Source organism: Vicia villosa, linkage group LG6 (genome assembly GCF_029867415.1).
Source record: "Vicia villosa cultivar HV-30 ecotype Madison, WI linkage group LG6, Vvil1.0, whole genome shotgun sequence".
NCBI lineage: Eukaryota > Viridiplantae > Streptophyta > Magnoliopsida > Fabales > Fabaceae > Vicia > Vicia villosa.
Window position 1 is genome coordinate 149,621,756 of NC_081185.1, and position 15,431 is coordinate 149,637,186.

The following is a 15,431-nucleotide window of genomic DNA, read 5'->3' on the forward strand; positions in this document are numbered from 1 at the left end:
TCCATCCATTCCCCTACATCAGTTATTTGCAAATCCGAACAATGTAATTTGATTAGTTACCACTCCACTCGACTCCATTCCATTCCATCACATACAACTAATCCAAACATACCCTTAAGTTTGTTTTGTTTGATAAAAACCTCAATGGTAAGAATCTATTTTTTATTGCTATTATTTGATGTGGTTGATATTCAATTTTACTGCATACTCCCAGGCTCTAGGAGATTATACAAGGGTGATTAATGACTTTGCATCCCTTCCCTCTGAGGTAAGGGAAGGAAAGGTTGGATCGTATTGGTACCATGAGGATATGAATGCATTTTTTGACGATGTGGACCATTACAAGATGATCAAGGCTATGTGTAGGCTTTCTTGCAGTGAATGTGACAAATCGGAGGAGCAACAGAATGATGGGTCAAGGCGACAAGCAAGGTTTAGGAATATAGGACAGCTGAAGGGTCACTTGTTTCACCGTCATAAGTTGCATATGTGCAGTTTGTGTTTGGAGGGAAGAAAGGTGAAATATTATGTTCGGCATTCCATGTATTTTTTAATGAAAAGTTTTGCAATCTTTTTTTTTATTCATTGAGTCTTTATGCCATTGTTTCTATGACATAGGTATTTATATGTGAGCAAAAACTCTATACTAGAGCCCAGTTAAATCAACACATAAACACAGGTGATTCCGAGGTGGATGGAAGTGAGAGTGAGAGAGGTGGTTTTATGGGGCATCCTATGTGTGAATTTTGCAAAACCCCATTTTATGGGGACAATGAACTGTACACACACATGTCTACGGAACATTATACTTGTCATATATGCCAAAGGTAACAATTAAGCCAATCAATCATGTGCTCAACAGAGTGTGTCTTTGTTTTCGTCTGAACTATTAGAAGTGTAATGTTCATTATATCCATGCTTTAATTGCAGGCAGCATCCAGGACAGTATGAATACTATAAGAATTATGATGATCTTGAGGTAAGAAATATTTGTTTTCTTCTTACTATCTTATTTGTCTGAAAGCAAGGCTTGTCTAGATATTTCATGTTATTTGACTTGATAGTATTTGTATGGACAAATGTCCTCTGATGCAGATCCACTTCCGACAACAGCATTTCTTATGTGAAGATGATGCTTGCCTTGCCAAGAAATTTATTGTGTTTCAATCTGAATCAGAGATGAAGGTGATTGATTATTTACAGCACTAGGATCTTTTCCCGTTTCTTCATATTTTCTGTTAATGGTTTATTTGAAAGGTGTCTTGTATGCAGTACATTAACTGCTTGATGATCCCCCATGCCTATTCATTTAGATGCTCACTCTTTCAATCTTACTGTAACATAAGCAGATATGCCGTTGGTTATTTTTTCATGTTTTTTCCTTGTTTATGACAGAGACATAATACTATGGAACATGGAGGACGAATGTCACGGTCAAAGCGTAATGCTGCTCTTCAGGCATGTACAATGACAATCTTTTCTTCTTGAACTCACTTCTCTTGTCTGTTTGTTTTGCTAGTTTCCAAAGAAATATTTACTTCCAAGATCCTTCTCAGTACCTTACAGAAGTTACCTTTGTTTCCCTACAGATACCAACTAGTTTTCGATATAAACACAATAATGAACAGGATCAACGTCGTGGAAGAGGGCGAATGTTTCGTCGTGATCATTCTGAAAATCAACTTTCCATGGCTATTGAAGCCAGTTTGGAGACTGCTAATGCTGAGCAAACATATCGCGAGCCAACTTCAAGTAGTGGACAAATTGGTTATGATGATGGGGATGCAGATATTGATTCCATCATTAATCCATTTGAATCATTAGCTACTGCAGGTTCTGAATCAACTTCAAGATACATTCAAGCCTTAGGACATGGCTCTAAACCTCTGGTAGACTCCTCCTTTCCTCCACTTCCCATAACTTCCAGCAATGGCCAGCAAAGGTCCAAACATGAGTTTGAAGGTTCATCAAGCAATACTATGGCAGCACGTTTGCGTCGGCATGGCAACAGAAATATATCTGTTATTAACTCTGGAAATGCCTGGTCTGTAGCAGGTCGTGGACCTGTACAAACATCAAGTAGTCATTCACATTCTAAGAAGTCAACAAATCATGCTCTTGGAGGGTCTCATAACTCTAGCCAAACAAAGAAAGTAGTTAGCAGTGGACCTTCACCATCAAGTTATGCTAATCCTCCTGGAGGATCTCATAACTCTAGCCAGACAAAGACAGTAGTTAGCAGTGGACCTCCACCATCAAGTTATGCTAATCCTATTCCATCTGCACATAGAACTGCTCATGGACAATTACCTGCTGGTCCATCCAGGGACACACGTGAAAATGGCAGAATCGTTCACTCTGCATCAGCTCCAAACCTCGTTGAGAACAACCCTGTTGGAGTTCCAATTTCTGATTTTCCTCCCGTTTCTGCTGCTGTACAAGTGAGCAAGTTACAACCTACGAGCAGCCAGCCTCCGTTGAATGTGGAGAATGTTCAGTCTGCCAACAAGTCCTTGGTTGAAAAGATTCGCAGTACGCTTGATTTTGATGAAGATAGATACACTATATTTAAAGACATATCTGCTCAATATCGCCAAGGAACAATAGATACTGATACATATGTGGACTATGTGCAGCAGTTTGGCTTGTTTCATCTTGTACCTGAGTTGGCAAGACTATGCCCGGATGCTCGGAAGCAGAGAGAACTTGTGGAGTCTTACAATGCTGGTTTCAAAAGAAATGCTTTTCAAGAAAGTGACAGGGTTTATGGCAGTGCTAGCACCCATCACAAGAACGGTAATGTTGACAAGAAAGGTAAAGGCAAGTCATTAGAGGTTAAGCGGAATCACTCCACTGAGAAATTAGCAGATAGCTTTTTAAGCACTGTACATCAACTACAATCAAATTATAAACCTTCAGAAGAGAAGTTGGAGGTGCTATCAAAGGGTGCTTATCGCACTGACAAGGGTAAATTCAAAACCGAGCTGCAGACTGATACAAACACTAGCAATCAAAATAAGATTAAACTTGGTGGGAAGACTGAAACGTCAAACGGCAATTTATCCAATCAAAATAAAGAGGATGGGGGTGGTGGGAACAAGCAACGCAAGAAAGCTTCCAAGTTCCTCAGAGTTCGCCTTGGTGATGGTTCTGCTTCGGCCCTTCTAGATCTTGATAACTCACGGAGTACATCTGATCCTAGAGAAACAGACGGTTTAGATGGTAACAATAATGATTCTGGAGTTGGGCTGCCTGTGCGAGGTGTTTGGCGAAAAGGGGGAGGTCAAAAACTCTTCCCCTGATACCACTTGATCATGGCTTTGAAAATCAAGCGTAGTTGAGCTGGCTCACAAAAACCATAATAGCTAAGCTGGACGAAGGATAAAGAATTCATTTTTTGCTTGGGAGGTAATGATATGACAGTATTTACTGTACCCAATTTTTGAGTTAGATTTCGAGTAAATCAAGCTAGCCTGTGAATTTTGTTGTGGTGTTGAAGGCTGAACGAGATGATTTTGTTTGTTTTGGGGGTATATTTTTGTTCAAGTGTTCATATGAAAGTGGGCACCGAGTGTACTGTATTGCTTTGGTGCGTTGTTGTTTTGTTACGATTAGCAGTCTAGTATTTTACTATATACAGTCCAAGTCTGAACCATATGATTAGAATTACTGGATTATGCTTGCGCAAGTTGTCATTAAATTGGCCATCAAGTGCACTTTTTACAATCACTTTTACGATAACTTGTGCTGGCAAAATTGGGTTTGGCAAATACTGGATTTTGCAAGCACATGTCAATTTTGTTTATACACCAAGCAATTCACATCATATTGAAAATCTTCATTTGCTGTGTCACTGACACATTGCAAATCTAAACTTTTGCCGATTCCCAGTACATCACATGGGTGATCGTCGTGATTATTTAGTGGTCTGCAATTGTGGTTGTGTGAAGCACTAAAAATGCATTGCATCTTTGTAGGCTATGCATTTTCTTCTTGGTCAATCTGCACGATTATAGGTATAATATTAAAACAAAATCTTTAAACAAATTTAAAAGAATACTTGTGATGTTTAAATTTTTTTAACTTAAGTATGTTGTTGGGATTGATAGTGTATTGGTAAACAAATTTGGTTTTTATTGGGGTTTAAAAGTCTTGCTTTGTGAATATTTCTTGTTAAATAGGATTCGTGGCTTTTAGAGTCTTGGTTTCCTCTTGAATATTACAAGTCAAAATTATTTTTGTTATTGTAAAAGGAATATTTTGTTAGAATGATAGTTTGATTTTGACCTTTTGGAATTTTTATATAACTTTCTTTGATTGAAAGGGAAAATGCATATTTAGTTTTATTTGAGGTAGAATAAGAATTTATTTTGCAAATTTTGTTAAATAATTGATTAGTCTTTAGATAATTGTTGTAAGAAAAGTCGTAGTATGAAAAATAATAGGCCTATTACTAAACATACTAAAAAAAAGTAATTATAGTCATCTAGATATATTAATAAAGATCCAAAGGTTAAATACGCCGATGAAGATGTAATATTAAAGTATTATTTTTAATGTGTATTTCATTAGTGACTAAGAAGATATTGTATAATGTCATTGCAACAAAAGACAATCTTATTCGAACAAAAATGTACTCCCTCCGTTCCTTTTTAAGTGTCGTTTTAGCAAAAAGCTCTTCAACCAAGATAGTGGATTATTAGAGTTACTTTTTCTATTATACCCTTATTTATTTTTCTCTTTCCAAGAAATTCAATAATACACTCTTTTTTTTCCAATAACTAATTGAAAAATTTAAGGTGGAGTTATTGAGAAAATAAGGGTATAAATGACAAATTATAACATTAAATTATAAAACGACACTTAAATAGGAACAAAAAAATTCTTCTAAAACGACACTTAAAAAGGAACGGAGGGAGTATATGGTTTTAATGTGTTTTCTATGCAATTATGATGTAAAAATCGCAGACCACTTCTTTTTTAGATATATATATATATATATATATATATATATATATATATATATATATATATATATATATATATATATATATATATATATATATATATATATATATATATATATATTACTTTTTCAACATTGGATGAAGCGGTTGTTTAATATGGATATTAATAGAATTAGTTATGAAAGCTTATTCAAATTTGTTAATAGAAGTTAGAGTTTTCAAATTTAAAATCTGATCATGTCTCTTAACATAATATTTTTTTTTGGATACTTGGCAGACAAGAAATCACATGAAATTATATCAGATTTTAAAATGGTAAAATAGGCTTTGGTAAAAATATTTTTTAGCTTAAACAATTGGTCTATATGACATCTAATGTGGTACATGTACTCTTCAATTCACGAGTTTATAATTATTAAATATTTTAATGTCAAATATCGATCTCTCCCCGCACCTAGAATCATACAAGTTAATTAGTGATTTTCTAATCATAATTTGATTAAGTGCAACATGGATGTGATTTCAAGAGGAAATTTTGAAATATCAATTGGTGGTGACATATTTAGAAATAATTTACGAACATTCTTGAGAGCTTTCTCAATTAAGACCGGAGTTTGCACCTCCTTTCAAGTCGAATTAGATGAAATCATATTTGTTATTGAATATGCTAACAAAAGGAATTGGAGAAACTCTTGGCTAGAAACTGGTGAAATATTGATCATTTGTGTATTTCCTAATTTGAATATTATTCATTGCCTTCTTTTAATTAAATAGAAGAATACTTTTATACATTATATGTTCTTTTAGATTTAAGATATCTCACATTTCAGATAGGGAAATGCATGTAAGATAGATTAGGTAATGCATGTTTTTTCTTAATTTCGACACTTTGTGAGATTCACTTCCGATTTATGCTTTTGAATTTTTTTAGTAATATAATAAACATATCTCACTATCGTTTTTGCTAGCGGTTTAGTGAATTGTGTGATAAATTTCAACATTTAACTAATCATATTGTGTTGTTTCATCAAACAAATGATTGATATATGATAAACTGCAATTTGTTGGGAAACAACAAAGCATATAGAAAAAAGTTTAGCACAATAACAACACAAGAGATTAACGTGGAAACTCTAAAATTGAAAAAGAAAATATGACGTTGTCAAATGACAATCAGAGAATAACACCATGTATAAATGGTTACAACACATAGATTACCCTCAACCACCCCGAGGCCCCAATACACTCACATTCTTCAAAAATAAATATTTAACAACCACTCATAACACTCTAAAACAAGAGTATAAGAGAAAATATAAAAAGTCAAATACAAACTTAAAGTGCTTTTGTCTGGCAATTGTAACGGAGAACTAGAATCTTATATATAGCTTTGAAATCTTTTTTCTTTCACAAAACTAAGCGATGTGGGACTTTGAAGAACTTGAATCCTATATATAGCATTGGCTCTTTCTTCCTTCCCAAAACCAAGCGATGTGAGACTTCTTCAACATGCATTTTTTAACCAACCACAACAATCTCCACCTTGATTGAAAATAATACATTATCTTTCACTGTCTTCACTGACAATCATACTCCACCATAAAGAGTATAGTCACTTGAAGGTACACTACTCCAAAAAAATCTACATTGTCTTCACTAACAATCATAGTTTTAAAAACTATCATACTCTATCTAAAGAAGAGTATAATTCACTTGAAGCTAAATCACTTCAAGAATTTTCACATGTTGAAAATCAAGTTGAAACTTTATGGTACAACTTTCATGTTGGTAAGAAGCTCTTCAATCATCGACATAATCTCACAACACACTTTGCATCAATGCTCCTATGTTATTGCGCTAGCAATAACTCATCCTTTTTCATGACACTGGAAATGTCACGAAGACACACTTCTTAAATTTAAGAGAAGATCATCACCTCCCAGAGCGAGGGAGACATTGCTATTATTTGACTCAGAGTCAATCTCTGACGCCGCCCTATCAGGACACTTATACTTTATATGTTTAATTTTTCCACATTTCCAACATCTCACACCTGTTCCATTGTTTTTCTTCACATAAGGCCTTCATCTAGCAACCAATACTTAGTTTGATGAAGTATTATCCTTACCTTTCAATCTTCTTTTTTCAGAAATAATTTTACTAGCAACTTTTTCAAAATGCAAAGTTTCCTCCCTAATATATCAAAAGTGGTTTAATATGCTCATAGGAAGATGGAAGAGATCATACGAGTCTCATAACTTTATCTTCATCATCAATCTTGACTCCAATAATTTTTAATTCATAAACAATACCATTTAGAACACTTAGATGATCAGATACTTTCGTATGTTCATCCACACGTAAGTTTTGAAACTACTCCTTCAACAACAACATATTTGATATACCATTTTCTTGATATAGCCCTTCAAGTTTCTTCCAAATCTCTTCGATTGACGATGTATCAAGAACATTTGCAAGAATATTATTAACCAAAGACATGTGAATTATACTCGAAGCTCTCAAATTTAGTTCCTCTCACTTCTCGTTGTCCATGTTGGAAATGTTCCCTTTCAATGACTTGTGTAATTCTAATTGTATCAAAACATCTTTAACTTGAATTTTCCACAAAGCAAAATAGATTATTCCATCAAATTTTTTTTAAGTCAATCTCCACGGAACTTGAAAAAATTTGACATTGCAGGCAAAACCTTTCTTACAACAAAGCAAAACTTCTCCAACCAACACAGAGTATAAAATTTCTTTTCTGATGTGGAAGATAAGACAAAAATGCAATCACAGAGCATAATAAAAATTTATATCCTGTCAAACCAAGGCTCTTGATATCACTTGTTGAGAAAAAAACAAAGCATAGAGAAAAAAGAGGAACACAATAACAACACAAGAGATTAATGTGGAAACTCCAAAATCAGAGAAAAGGCCACGACCGTTGTCAAATGACAAAGAGAATAATACTATATGAAATTGTTACAACACATAGACTAGCCTCAACCACCCAAAATCCCCAATACACCCATACTCTCCAAAGTAAATATTTAACTACCTGTCATAACACTCTAAAGAGAGGGTGTAAGAGAAAATAGAAAAAGTCAAATACAAACTTAAAGTGCTTTTGACTGGTACATCTTGTAACAAAGAAATTAAATCTTATATATAGACTTGTACTCCCTCTTTCTTCACAAAACTAAGCGACATGGGACTTTGAAGAAATTGATTCCTATGTATAGTCTTGGACTCACTCTTTCTTACAAAACTAAGTGATGCGAGACTCCTTCAACATGTATTTTTTTCAACCAACTCCAATGCAATTGTCATATCTTATTTCTTATCTTAGCCACCAAACGAGATCTTAGCTCATCTAACCGACTAAACCCCAAATATAGCACACTTTTTTTTTTGGTTATGTTAGTATCCTTTAATTTTTGGTTTTGGTAGGAAACTTAAATGAATATAATATTAACTAATTCTTGGAATACTGTTTATTATAGGAATTTGTTTAGCAAGATATATGTTTATACATTTTATTTTTAAACTTATTCATAATTTAGATTCTAATTTAAATATTTTTTTTAATTGTTATTGTCAATTCATAGTATGATATTTTTCAAAGGAGGAGATTCTCTCTGATAGAATTTTTACTGGAGAGTGTGTAGTGTGTATCTTAACCTTTAAATCTTGTTAAAAAAATAAGCGATGCAATATAGTGTGTGATTAAGATTCCACTGCAATTTAGATAGGAGGGAATCCTCGCCTATCTACTATATATGTATAACAATTCAATTGCATTCTCTTTCATAATTATCCTTTTTGCTCACAAAATTAACAATATTAAAAGGGCTTATCAGTAATTAACAAATGTATCAATCTAATATCTACCTATAACGATTCAATTGCACGCTCTTCCATAATTATCATTTCTGTTTATAAAATTAACACTACTAAAAGGGCTTATCGGTAATTAACAAATATACCAATTAAATATTACATTACACGTGTCCTTTTCATCATTCAGCCACTGCATTCTCTCTCTCTCTCTCTCTCTCTCTCTCAAACACTTCAAAGCTCTCTCGCTCACTCACACACACTCTGAGAGATCTTTTCCATCCTTTCAAGGTATATCAATTCACTTTTTTTATTTTGTATTTTTATGTGTTCAAGGTTAAACTGTGAGAAACATGTGTGTGTTTGAATGCTGAATCTTTCATACCCGCATTTTTGACATTTTTGTTTTTTTTTTAGATTTCACCATATTCTTCTTGCAGATATGGTTTTACTCCATTTTTGACTTTGTTCTTTTATTTCACTATGTTTCATTCACATTTTACCTTCAACATTTCATTTCTATTTTTTCGGTTTACTATGTTTCATTTTGTATATTTCTATTTTATATTTTCTTGTAATGTTGAATCAATGTCAAACCGTGAGAAATATGACTGTGTTTGAATGCTAAATCTTTCATGTTATCATTTTTGACATTTTAATTTTTCATATTTCACCATCTTCTTATTGTAGATTTCCTTTTACTCTCTGCTTTCATGTTTCTGAAACTCACTGTTTCATATTTTCATTTCCGACTTTGTTATTCTCTATCAGCTTTTCACATTTCTCGGTTTCATTTGTATTCCTCTATTTTTCCACTTAACAACATTTTTTAAGCTTCTTCAAATGTTCCGGTTTTATGCAAGGACGAAGCTACTTGTATCAAAGAGTGGCCCATGCCCCCACCACAATTGCCACAATTTTAGTAATAGTAGTATTAGTAATATATTTAAATATTAAATATACTAAGACCCTCACTTAATTAATAAATAATTAATACACAAAGTAGAGATAGATTGATCAAATATGGTGTTAATATAGATAAACAGTGTTGTTTTTGTACTAAAGAGGAGAGTATCAAGCACCTTTTCTTTGAGTGCAAAATCACGCAAAGTATATGGCAGAAGGTCTTACATTGGATGGGGCTTATTAGACAACCTTCAGATTGGACGCGGGAAACCGAATGGTTGATAACGGAAACGAAGAAAAAAGGCCTAAAGAGACAAGTCCTAAAGATAGCAATTGCGGAGACGATTTATGAGCTTTGGCGTGATAGGAATGACATGAGTTTTTCGCAAAAGCCAATGAATCTGAACATGGCAGAGGGTATTATAAACAATATCAATCTTAGATATGGCATGTATAGAAAGCTAAGTACACATATTTTGAATTATACTTAGTTTAGTTGTTTGTTGATTCCTGGATCCAAGTGATTGGTGTGTAACGAAACGTTTTTGGATAATGAGAATTTATACTTTGACTCCAAAAAAAAATAATTAATACACATATCATCCCATTATATTAAGTAATTACTAGGTACATTTTTTTTTTTTGAAAAAATTATTATTTTTATATATTAAATAAAATAAATGTTTTGAATAAACTTAAAAAAAATAGATTCTTCTTTTCCCATTCCTATTTATTTTCTTTGACTCTTTCTAAGTACAAATAAACCATTTTCGTATTCTTTTTTCTCTCTCAGCAAATTGCTTTTTGATTACTAGTTTTTTCTCCATTGTTGATCTTTTAAAAGGTAATTTTTTAATTTTTAATTCTATGAATTTTTAATTTATTTTTATTATTATAATAAGAGTGAAAATATATTATTACTTTATTGAGCTTGAGATTATGTTAATGGTAGACAAATTATTTTTGGAGTTTTCTAGTTCTTGTTTGAAATTGTTGTGTTTGTATCAACCTTACACTATTAGTATGGGTTGTTTCTGATTATGATTTTAATTGTGTTATTTATTCTCTTTCTTTCTTTTTTTAATTTTTAGTAATAAGCAAAGGAAAAATGTTTTAAAAAAAAATCAGCAGAGCAATCATCAACTTTTAATCCTCAAACACTTAATGAAAGTGGAAGCCTCAAATCAGATCCCTCCTTGAAAAAAAATATTTTTGGAGTTTGAATTGAAAAAGCTTCCTAATGATCCTGATTTAAGGCCAAAAATGTCAAATTATCATCCAAGTGATAAAGATGCAATTAGAAGATATTATTTGCAAAAGGGTCCTTGTCAGCCAAAAGAGATTAATTTTCCACACAAAAAAATGGAGATAAATTTTGTAAGTTTAACTAAGATTGATATTTAAAATATGGTTGTTGGTTGGAATATAGTCGGAGTGAGGATGCTACATATTGTTTATGTTGTTATCTTATGAGGTCACATTTAGAAGAACTTAAAGGTGGTGATGATGCCTTTATAACAGAAGGCTTTACAAATTGGAAAAAAAGGGAAAGGTTTCGAGTTCATCTTGGAGATACTAATAGCTCTCGTAATCAAGCATGGAGAAATTGTCAAGCCCTAATGAAACAAAAGCAACATATTGAAGTGTCTTGTGTAAACAATCCAATCAAATTAAAGAGGATTACCGGATTCATTTAAAAGGTATAATTGACTGCATTCGATATTTATTAGCCTAAGGGTTAGCTTTTCGTGGTAATGATGAATCAATTTAATCAAGAAATAAGGGGAATTTTTTTGAACTTATGAACTTTCTTGTTAACCACAATGAAGCTATTTATAAAGTTTAGAAAAATTGTCGTAGAAATCTTAAGTTAACATCTCCTGATATTCAAAAGGATATTGTTAAAGCTATTGTAACTGTTACTACGCAAGTTATACTTGATGATCTTGGAGATGACTTATTTGCTATTTTAATTGATGAATCTCGTGATATTTCAGTGAAGGAGCAAATGGTTGTGGTTATACGTTATGTGAATAATGAAGGAAAAGTTATTGAGCATTTTCTTGGTGTTGTTCATGTTTCAAATGCTATTGCTCTAACACTGGAATCAGCTTTGGAGTCATTATTTGCAAAATATGGATTAAGTTTTTCAAGGATACGTGGACAAGGATATGATGGATCAAGTAATATGCAAGGTGAATACAATGGTCTAAAAAGCTTGATATTAAAAGAGAATAGTTCTGCATTTTTTTATTCATTGTTTTGCCCGTCAACTCCAATTAGCTCTTGTGGCATCAACGAAAAAACATTTTGAAATATCTCTATTTTTCAATTAGATTGCTAATTTGTCTATTATTGTTGGAGCATCATGTAAGCGTCGAAATATTCTTCGTGAAAGTCAAGCTACAAAGGTGAAAGAAGCATTGCAACAGGGAGAAATCTCTAGTGGACGTGGTTTGAATCAAGAAATTACAATTAGGAAGCTAAGGGAAACAAGATGGAGTTCACATTATGGTACATTACTTAGTATAGTTTCTCTATTCTCTTCTATGATTGATGTGTAAGAAATGATTGAGGAAAATGGTACGGATTTAGATTAAAAAAGAAGAAATAATTTAGAATAAAATGATTGTTAAATTAAAGAAATATATTTTAAAGTGAAAAATTGAAATATAAATCACATAAAATTATATACGACTTAAAATATAAATTGCAAGAAATGTAAACAAATTGAAAAAAGACAATCCATTGAAAGATAAGTTTACTAAAAATATAAACTATGAATTAAAATTGTAGGAAATTTAAAGGAATTTAAAAGAAAGTGGATTTATACTTAACTTTCTACGGAGCTTGAGTTTGTTTTTAGTTAGGAGTAGAGTTTAAAATTTTAGTATCTGACTATATGTTGTTTGTAATAAATTTTATCTATTGTTAAATGAAACTAGGTACTTGAGACTTCAGTGACACACCACAACGTGGAAGTTACTTTGTTCAGCGATTCCTTATTGACTATGTACTAGAAATCGACACACATTTTAAAAATGTTATTTCTCGCCTAATATTCAAACAAATTTACGTTTTTCAACTGATATTACATAGGATTTTAGTCTTGACGTAGTCTTCATCAACAAAATCGAGCTGGAAGCTTTGCTAAGTGTATTTGTCTGGATCTTTTTTCTAATGAGTCTTTAGAGAAATGATATTAATATATTGGAATAAGAAATCATAAAACCTAATGATCTAAACCCAGAGCATAACTAGGCATGACAATAGAGTGAGGGGGAGTAGTTTTTTTATCTTCCCCATCTTCAAACTTGACACCCTAATAAATCCATGTTCCCCGCCCCAATCTCGAACGAGGATGAATAATTAATTAATTCATAATCCATTCTTAATAAATATGGATTCCCCGCTGCTACCCCGATCCTAGAATCTACCTCGAATAAAAAATACGTACCAAACTCTAACAAACATTAACATATATTAACGAGCATGTACTGAAACCAAAACATATACAACCTCTTTAGAATTTTGATTTTAGTAGTAGGAGTTGGATTTAGAAATAAACAAACTTGAATACGAATTATATTTAATTAATTATTTCGAATAATATTTATTATAAAAACTTGTTTAACAAGTTATAGTGGTATGCATTTTATTATAAACTTATTGATAAAATATATTCTAATTTTAACTCATTGCTTTTTTAATTGTTGTTGTCAATTCATCATAAGCTACTTTCCAAGCGGTATTGAGTTCTTCGCTCCATTTGTCTCCTACCACTTCTTTTATTGTTTTCAGCAACGCTTCTTTAACCACCTTTAAAAATAAATAAAAAATTTATGATCGATTAAACTTTAGAATATAGATAAATGTTTGAAAAAAATAGCTAAATAGTTAAAATAATTTATGGAAATAATTATTTAATACATTAGTATGATAAAAAATTATATAAACTTATTGTTTTGTGTTCGAGAATGAATACATTAAAATATTTTATAATATTATCATTCCACAAAATATGGACCAACAACTCCCTTTTGAATATGAATAGCACCCAATGTATTATCTTCTAAAACTACCGCTCCTTTTGTTCGAAGTTGAACAGTTGAGTCACGCACCTATAAGTCAAATTTTCTTGTTAATTTATATGAACATGATCATATTATTCATGATCCGTTTGTTTAAGTTTTTTTAAAATGATTTTCATAGTGTTATATATTTTTGTTTACAAAAATTACAAATAATTTTTTTAAGAAAGTATTTAATCAACAATTGGTATAAATAGTTATTTTTACAATTTTATTTTAGATGTTTCGTCCTTTTTACTATATATTTTTTTTAATATCAAATTATCAAAAATTTACTTAAATTTGAAACTATTTCAAATAGTTTTTCATAAAAATATTTTTGAGGTACATCTTTTTGAAAAATTTGTGATTTTGACTATGTTTTAATCTTTAACAATGTATATTTATGTTATATGATGTCAAAATTAATCTCTTAATTTAAAAAAAATGAATTAAAAACTTTTAGTATTTTAAAAATTATTTTTAAAAATGCAAAGAAGAAATTCATTTATTTAAATCTTAAAAAAAAGGGGTCCTTAGTGTCTTAAAAAGTATTTGCACTTATGTATTTATTTTATGTTATTCAGTGGATTGTATTAATTATATAAAAAATTAAATCTTAAAAAATGCATCTATGTACTCAAATTTCTATCAATTATAACAGTATAATGGTCGTTAAACTGGCATTGAATGAAGAAAAACATAAAAAAAAAATTAATTGGTATTATATGGTACTCAGTAGTCCAAAAACTTTTTCACCATGAGCTTGTAATGTTGGACTATGTTGTATTTTAGATGAGTCTTTTAAAAAAGAGAACATATCTTCTGCGGCAAGTGCCTTCTCCAATATACTATTTATATTCAATCAAAACAACAACAATATACTATTTTTGTTAATTTACCTTATACATTTTTAATTAAACTCATCAATCAATATATAAAGAAAACACAAAACTAATACACAGTAGGAGAAGTCTTACATAGTATAAAACAGAACACTATAATGAGGACGATTTTGTTTGAAAGATTTCCATGAACCATTCACCAAGGATCTGGATCCTCTCCCGCCATTTCTCTCATGCTTTGGTTCAGCCATAATTTCCACCACTCATTTTTCTTGAAAACAACATTTTAAATTTTATTATACTATTTCAAATTAATAAAGCCATTGGATCATGGGCAGCATGATGGCAATAAGTGTTTTCAACGGGAGAGGATCCATCCTCTTTCACCAAAGCCTCTTGTTTGTTGGTGAAACTTTTTTTTTTTTATTCTTTCTTATTTGTATTTGTGTTTTGCAAATTGCAATATAAGATTTTACTTCTCATACTATAAATAAAGAGACATGTTTACTTGTGATTTTTGTGTTTTTAAAATTTATTGGCTTGTGGAAACAGCCATTGTCATTATTAAGAGACAAGAATCTTTTTAATAAATTAATAAATAAAAACTAAGCTAACTAAATTTAAATAAATATTAAAACATGAATTAAAAAATTTATTTACCGAATTATTAACCTATTAAAAAATAGAAAGAAAAAAACTAATTTTCTCTTAATTTTTCAATAAAACAGAGCGATTAGTTGTTACTTAAATTTAATTTTGGTCTCTTATCTTTACGTCTAGTTTTTATAGGGCTTATAATTTTA

At 31.2% G+C, this 15,431-nt stretch overlaps 2 protein-coding genes and 1 pseudogene across 2 annotated transcripts in view; 2 read left to right on the top strand and 1 right to left on the bottom strand.

The window, feature by feature from the left end:
- The window catches only part of LOC131610465 (uncharacterized), a 5,010-nt gene extending 1,310 nt beyond the window's left edge, over positions 1-3,700 (top strand). Inside the window, exons 3-8 of the mRNA XM_058882423.1 lie at positions 215-517; positions 619-827; positions 931-979; positions 1,096-1,185; positions 1,396-1,458; positions 1,590-3,700. Of these exons, the coding sequence (XP_058738406.1) occupies positions 215-517; positions 619-827; positions 931-979; positions 1,096-1,185; positions 1,396-1,458; positions 1,590-3,302 (2,427 nt within the window). The 3' untranslated portion in view covers positions 3,303-3,700. The remainder of the gene's footprint in view (positions 1-214; positions 518-618; positions 828-930; positions 980-1,095; positions 1,186-1,395; positions 1,459-1,589) is intronic.
- A 6,243-nt stretch (positions 3,701-9,943) lies between these two features.
- LOC131614978 (uncharacterized) lies at positions 9,944-12,049 on the top strand (annotated as a pseudogene).
- Positions 12,050-13,403: 1,354 nt separating this feature from the next.
- LOC131610468 (leghemoglobin-1-like) lies at positions 13,404-15,098 on the bottom strand. Its single transcript, XM_058882425.1, has 4 exons — positions 14,764-15,098; positions 14,524-14,634; positions 13,730-13,835; positions 13,404-13,532 (listed from the first exon to the last, which is right to left on the bottom strand). Exons 1-4 carry the CDS (start codon positions 14,877-14,879, stop codon positions 13,404-13,406), a joined length of 462 nt encoding a protein of 153 aa, XP_058738408.1. The 5' UTR covers positions 14,880-15,098.
- Positions 15,099-15,431: the final 333 nt, after the last annotated feature.